Source organism: Microchirus variegatus (genome assembly GCF_963457635.1).
Source record: "Microchirus variegatus genome assembly, chromosome: 2".
Classification (NCBI taxonomy): Eukaryota; Metazoa; Chordata; class Actinopteri; order Pleuronectiformes; family Soleidae; genus Microchirus; species Microchirus variegatus.
In genome coordinates, this window is record NC_139803.1 from 26462719 (window position 1) to 26470725 (window position 8007).

At 39.7% G+C, this 8007-nt stretch overlaps 1 protein-coding gene across 1 annotated transcript; it reads left to right on the forward strand.

Annotated features, from left to right (window-relative positions):
- Positions 1 to 3172: 3172 nt before the first annotated feature.
- Positions 3173 to 7427, forward strand: gba3 (glucosidase, beta, acid 3). Its single transcript, XM_083885891.1, has 5 exons — positions 3173 to 3233; positions 3805 to 4029; positions 4133 to 4932; positions 5423 to 5546; positions 6339 to 7427. The coding sequence occupies exons 1-5, from the start codon at positions 3179 to 3181 to the stop codon at positions 6539 to 6541; spliced, it is 1407 nt and encodes a 468-aa protein (XP_083742017.1). The 5' UTR covers positions 3173 to 3178; the 3' UTR covers positions 6542 to 7427.
- Positions 7428 to 8007: the final 580 nt, after the last annotated feature.

Below are 8007 nucleotides of genomic sequence, written 5' to 3' on the forward strand. Positions count from 1 at the left end.
CTACGAAAAGCCCCGCAGCATTGGCAATGGATGCAAAATAAGATTCTGGTCGTAAACAGGGCGGATAAGTGGCTGGTAGCGAGTGGCTTTGTTATAAAAAGGAGACCAGTATCTTGCTCGGTTCGACTGAACCTTCCTCCTCCATTTCTCGCAAGGCTTCTTATCCCTTTTGCTCGGCGGTTTTCAGTCCCGACAGAGGTGTGAGACGGAGTGTGTGTGAGTGTGTCGTCCTTTGTTCGCCAAACCACTCATTTATAATTTCCTTCCCATTGTGGCGCGTTGCTCATTTCCTCCAACTTTGCCATTCCACGGTGTTTTTACATGCTAGCTCCGCTTGTGTGTTACTATACAACTTCCCCAGTTGTTGAGGAGGTTTCTTTGTTGCCCGGAGCGTGGGTCCCAGTCCTTTTTCCACGAGAGGCGGTGAAACTGCAGTCATCCCAGGTTTGTCAGCATTAACTTTTCAAATGTAACGACCGAGCCTTTAAAAGTCGCAATTTCAAAGAACGTTGGACTTAAAAGAGCACAAAATCCGAGCGAGTAATCTCTCCATTCCCTGATATCCAAAGTCAACAAACAGGAAACTACTTAGCAAAAAAAAAAAAAAAAGTGCAAAAACAACACACTTGCAGCTCAAAGTGTGATGTAAACCCAACTTGAAATGTTCGACATCACTTACAGAAGTATATCCAGAGTGGTTGTGTCTCTTTTACTTCCTCTGCGTGTTTGGAAAGTACTCAAAAATAACTCAGTCAATTGAATCGTCCTCTTCCCATGGTCCTGCCCCAGGCTGTCTGCACTTTTGTCAAGTCCTCCAGAATCCCTGGCACTTCCGGTCTGCCTTTCAAAATAAAACCCCATAAGGCACGTTGATATCCGCTGAGTTGCTTTAAGTTTGAAAATGCAACTAGGACTGAAAAATGAATCATTTTCAAATCGAAATGTCAAAGTAAGCATATAGCAAATGCTGCTATTTGATTGTGTTATGTTTTAGATTGTGTGCATGTTGGAAACAATTCGAGTTCAGATCTTGTATTGCAGTATAAGTTAATATTTTGATGGCATCTGATGTCAATTACTCCATCTTTCTAAAATCTAAAAACATAGTAAATATTTAGCTGAGGATTGACAAAAAATTACTCTTGCAAATCAGAATTGCAATTATCGCAAATGGGTATTTCCAACAAATGTTCAGCCATAAAATCCACACTTGGAAGTAATAAATAACAATATAAGTAATGACAAAAGAAAATTCATGGTATACTCTTGGGATACATTTTACTCCAATACTTGCACATTTATGTCAGTGAAATGAATAATAAGTCACAATCCCACAAACCATAGCTCTATAAGTAGCATGTATATAAAGTGAAAATGCAAAACCATGCAGGACTGCAATTTTCATTATTATTATTATTATTCATTTTTGGATTATTTTCGCAATTAATGAGTGGTTTCATTTACAAGTTGCAAACAAAAGTAGTTTCTTTATGACCATAGAGGGGCTAAGAAACCAGAAAGTAATATTTAAGGAGCTGATCTAAAAAAAAAAATGTATTTACAAAGTAATGCTAAAAAAAATTAATCTATTATCACAAGAGTGATATACTGTAATTACTGTGCTTAAACAGTCCCAGGCAACCTAGCCAAGCCAACTTTAAATACGGATGAGCCTTTTTTTCACCCTTTTCAACCTGGTCTTAGTCTTGAATGAGACATGAGGTGAGGTAGTCCTGTGTATACTGTCTGTGAGGAGAACTTGTTTTATTCTAAATTCCAATAAATTTTCAGTGTTGTGATCAGGTTGAGTGAGTCACTTCATATTATAGAAAACCTGACCAAAGGATAGCATTGAAGTGAGAGAATGCAGGTCAGAAAACACCTTCAGGCTACATGCTTTCACCCCCACCAGCCTTTGTCTTTTCAGGATTTGTGTGGCTTGCAGTTCAGTGACAAACAACCTTTAACCTCTTTTGTTTGCAAACACGGTGTCATGTTGTTGCAATGCAGCACACAGCTGAGTGGGCAATACCCATACGCTAAACCAAAGACTATTTATTATCAAAAGCTGTGTTTGAGAGCTATTTATATATATATATATATATGTATATAATATTGCACTGATACAAAACCAATAAAATAAAACTAAAATAATTAATTAATAATAAACAATAAAGAAATTGCACATAGTAAAAATAGTAAATGTAATACAGAGTAAACATGCAGATAAAAAATGACATTAAAAATGTATTGAATACTGTTAAATATTACAGTTATTTAAAATAGAATAATATATACAGTGTAAATAGAGTGTGAGCCAAATGTATAAATGTTCTATGCTTTTCATTGAACCTAAGTAGTTATCTTAATTGACAATACAATTTAATAGGCCTATAATAATGATGTTTTAATGGTTTGAATTAAAACAGTCCTAACACTGACAAAGACAAACCACACAATCAGAAAGCATACAAACTACGGAAGAGTAGTTTACGTACAAATCAATGGGGTAAACTACACGAAAAATAAATAAAAATGAACTAAAGATAAACTCAGTAAATCAGTTGCACAAAAATAAAATAAAACAGCAAGATTACTAAACAACAAGTCAAGTAAATACATTAAATACCGTGCAAATATCGTAACAGTCTTAGGCGATTTTTTTGTTTTGTACAATGTATGTAAGTAAAATATGTCCTTGCACTTGGACACGTTTGACATCCTGCCGAGACGTCATCACGCAGAATAGTACCTGATATGTTGCATTCAATTGCACCTCGGTAGATTTGCGTTGTCATGTTCAGGCGGGACCACAACTGTCCCGTCGACCGCACACTCCGTAGGGTCCAGCCCTTGGAATGGGACACGGCTAATAAGCCACAGACGTAATCACTTCTGGCCCATAATTTAGCTTTTTGCATTGAGTTCCAAACAACCAAACTGAGATTACGTTATTTAGTTTTGTGTTAGCGGTTGCGGCGATACAAAATATTTCCGAGGTTGTGCTCGTGCACGCAAACGTCACACCACGAGGAGTCGCGAGTCACTGAACGTGTTTACCGGAAGTTGTGCGCGAAGACAAGCAGCGTAAAGACTTATACAATCTAAAAGTATGTAATGTAGAACATATCTAAGATGTAGAATACATTGTTTGATTAAGTGTCTTTGTTCTCAGACCATGTTCAGACCTGACTTTGCTTGGGGAGCGGGAAGTGCTGCGTATCAAATAGAAGGTATAGTGAAATGAACAATCTGTGCAGTTTGTTTGCAGCCTGTATCAAACACTCATAAATTGCCATATATTGATAACGTAGCTTTCAAATACCTGTTTTTATAACATTTTGGTGACATATGTTCTCGTATTATTTTCATGTTTACGTCCTGTAAAGCAATTTTTCACAGTGTTTTGAAAGTTACGATGCTAATGAAGTGCATTATTATTATAATTACATTAAAATGTTTGTGCTCCAGATGAAATTAACATTGGTAGTATTGTTTTTTGTTTGTTGTTGTTGTTGTTAGATGTCATAAATGTCTTGCATACTTCAATAAGCCTCCCTAGTAGTATATGAATATTACATATCACAAGTAATTTAATTTAGAGACCTGCATTGAAATCAAACAATATTAGTTGAGATATTACTTAAATATGATGTGGATGGAGATAAGTCAAAGATATCGTTACACTAAATTCACTGAAATCCACATACCTACTGAAAGTCCCAGCAGAAACAATATAGTGATTTTTTTTTTCTCTCTACTTCATTGCCTCCTACTTTCATGAAAACCTTTGCATTTGTTGAGGTGGTTGGCAGTCACACGGCAAGGGACCGAGTATTTGGGACACATTCTGTCATGAGAAAGGCAAAGTGTTTCAGGAGCACAATGGAGATGTGGCCTGTAATAGCTACGAGCTATGGCACAAAGACCTGAAGTGTATCCAGCAGCTCGGACTGACACACTATCGCCTGTCCCTCTCCTGGGCCCGCCTCTTGCCTGATGGGACCACACGACATGTCAATCAAAAAGGTATTTCCATAATCCTGTCAGACTCCAGCACGAAGCTACTATATGTGTAACTATAATGTGATTTGTTGCATTTAGTGCTTATCCAAAAAACTGTGTTCAACAGGTGTGCAGTACTACAACAAGGTGATTGATGATTTGCTGGCCTGCAATGTCTCACCTATGGTCACGCTTTACCACTTTGACCTGCCTCAGGCTCTCCAAGACCAGGGGGGTTGGAAGTCTGCGGGTATAGCCACCCTCTTTGACAGCTATGCCATGTTTTGCTTTGAAACATTTGGAGACAGAGTCAAGCTTTGGCTCACTATCAACGAGCCGCGCATTTGTGCCAAACTGGGCCACGAAGACGGCATCCATGCTCCGGGGTTAAAGGAACCAGGGACTGCTGCCTACCTCGTGGGCCACAACATGTTGCGTGCCCACGCCATGGCATGGCATACGTACAACTCCTTCTACAGGCCCAAGCAACAAGGTGCAGTGTCTCTGGCCATTAACAGTGATTGGCTCGAGCCACTAAACCCAGGTTGCAAGGAGGATATTGCTGCTACAGAACGCGACCTCACGTTTACCCTCCAGTGGTTTGCCTGGCCTGTATTTGTTACTGGAGATTATCCAGAAGTAATGAGATCTGCCATCGACACTCAAAGTGAGAAGATGGGCTACAGTGGCAGCTCAAGACTGCCCAGGTTCTCAAAGGATGAACCTGCCATTTTAGGCACAGCCGACTTCTTTGCATTGAACTATTACACGTCACGCAAAGTCAAGGCACGAGGCGATTGCGGGCAGATGTGTATGAAGAGCGACCAGAAAGCAGAAGAAGTTTTGGATCCATCCTGGCCCATCAGTGGGGTATGCTGGCTGGCTGTTGTTCCCACTGGCTTAAGGAAACTTCTCAAGTACATTAAGGTGAATTGACTTGGTGCTCATGTTCATTTTCACGTGTTTTGATTAAAGCCAAATTACAGTTCCCTTCTCTAAAAACTGTCCACACCAGACTCCTAGAAATTCGACTCGATAATTTGACATTTAAAGGCATTTTTCTTCAAACTGAATTAACCAACAAGACAAATCACCTTCAAACAAACAATGAGCCCACGCTGACATTTGTTTAGCGTCTTGCTATTGATTTTATATGCAGTAATCTCCTTTTAACACCTCCAGAAAAAACACTGATGCTTCATTAGTGCTGTCACATTGAATGAAACTGTTACTTTGTTGAAAAGTGTTTGCAAACGAGCAATTTCCTGCTGTTGTGACTTGTCACAGGCCATTAGTTTGAGCTTGGCACCGTTGAAACGCAGCTAAACGGCATACTGTAGACCAATCTGTCTCTCTGGAACGTGTGACAGCTGTGATGCCTTGTTTGACGATAATATTTACCCCAATGACTTTACAGGACACTTTCAACGACCCACCAGTCTACATCACAGAGAATGGCTTCTCTCAGGTGGGGCCGCTGCAGATGAAGGATGTCCAGCGCTGTGAGTTTTACAGAGAAACCATCTTGGAAATGGCTAAAGGTAATTTATTTATTTATTTGTACCAAACAAAAACAACACAAAAACACAAAAACAAGACATCACCAGGAAGAGCTTAAGTGTGCTTTTATAATGAACTCTCTCATATTTATTAAAGGTTATATTTATGATATTCACTCATCTTAGGGTTAGGATTCATGTCAGTGTTTGACAGTGATGTAAACAAACCACCATTTATTTGATACTCTATTCAAATTTACATTACATACATATCTGAAAAGACTTTTAAAATGAATAGGGAAAATTCTACATTCTCTTCAGGTCATTTGTATTGCTTGTGCATGTTTTGGCGCCACCATCTGGCCAGTCTTGGCATGTCAGAGATACTGTATGCAGAAGCTGGCTCCCAAAATGATTGTGACAGTCAAATGAAAGCAATTATTTTTGCTTGTGCTTCTCCAATTGGGACAAGCAAATGCATGTTGGGGAGGTTAATCCTTGATTTAAGGATGGATAAAGAAGAACAAACAAAAAAATCTGCCTTTGTAAAAGTTATTGGCTTTATCCATTACAACCATAGAAACCAGATTTAATGCATGACTCACCAAGATGCTCGCAGCTGATAAACAGGCTTTGTGACTTCTTGCTCATAAATCATGCCTTTGGCATTTAGAATGCTTTAATTGATGCTCATCACTTCATGTGTCATGTTTGTGGTCATGGTTTAATTAGACGTCCACAGCTATCAAAGCAGGGCGTGGCTCTTACGTCAGCTCTCGTCGCACTCACAAAATGACAGCTCGTCGTGCTTTTTACTTTGTGTTTTCGTAACAGCTATTGAAGACGACGGGGTCGACGTCCGTGGATATTTTGCTTGGTCACTGTTGGACAACTTTGAATGGTCAGACGGCTACAGCGCCCGCTTCGGATTGTTTCATGTGGACTTCTCTGACGCAATGCTGAGTCGAACCATATACATGTCTGGAGAGGAGTACGCAAAGATTATTGTTAAACACAAGAGAGCCATTGATAACTAAGACGCTTCTAAATTATCATCGCTGTCGATTAATGTGTTTTCAGTTCAGGGTGAGGGTTAGCCAGGTCGTAAGAAAATAAGTCGGCTTGCTCGACCGTCTCTTGAGGAAATCTGACTGTAGCATGTGAAACAGGGACACGGTAATTTATGTTGCAATGAATCTGTCCTATTATATCATGCACAATTCCCTGTCACTCATCACAAGCAGGGCTAAAGCAGCTGCTGCAGAGCAAATGTACACACAAGTACATGATATTCACTTCTTCTGCGTAGCAGCAATTACATTGATGGTGGTACGTTGAATAACAGCATTGTTATGGGATTCTGTTCAGACTTGCACTTCACATGTAAGTTCTGGCAGTAACTTCCTCTTAAATCTACCTGGGAGAGCAAGATGACAGTCTTTTTTTTTTTTTCTTTTTTCTGCAGCTGCTTATGGTAACATGAGTCGTTTGGAAGTTCCAGGTTGATTGACAGGTCTGTGTGTGTCGGTATAGCAATGAAGTGGCTGATGCAGGTAAGAAGGCAATGCTAAAAACCAAGCCTGCGACATGATTTATTTCCCTCTTGCAGACACGGCACTGAATCTAAGCCTATGTAACATGTCCACATGAGAATTACAGTGTCCTCCAGGTTTTTCTGGATTCCCAAATTTATGGATTTCCCAAATGGAACATTGTGTAACTCACCGCAACTTTTAATGACATCTGAATGACATCTACTTGCTCAATCTGATTCTGGCAGTTGGAGTTGCTGTCACGATGAACAAATGCAGACCATTTACCATCCTCCTTATTTCAAATGAAGTCAGGCAATCAAAACTATTGTGATGCGTTTATCTTCAGGTAGATAATGTTGCACAGGGTTTAAGAGTCACAATAATATTGATGAACGTGCCAGGACAAACAACATAAGTTGCAAAAGTTGTGTTTTCTAGTTTAGTTTTCTTTTGGAATCAAGTTAGATAGAGTTAAGTAAAACACTGCACATTATAACATTTGAACTGCAAGGAAGAAATAAACACATCAAACAGCACATTTTGGTTGGACTTTTCTTTTCCATCCAGCCCAAAACAGCTGAACCACCCCACCTATCATATGGGAACAGACCCATTATATGACTAAATAATAGTCAGCTCAGTTATTATAATGCCACCAGGCTGCATAAAGCACACACTTCAGCTGAGTAAGAAGGGATGCCAGCTGAAAGCAACAGATGTCCTGCCACAGGAAGTGAGCGGAATGCCATTTGTGTTTCCCTGGACAGCTGTGCAAACTCTCGACTTGAAGAGAGAAGAGAAGGGAACAAGCTGAAAAGCCTCCTCGAGGCATTCTGTTGATTCCTTTGTGCATACTGTGGCTAAGGTAGGATTATTTATATTGAGTGCTGAACAATGCACTGTGTACATCTAAGAGGCAGGGAGAGGTATATCAATCATCGGGCTTTGGCAGTGTTGTGTACAGGTAT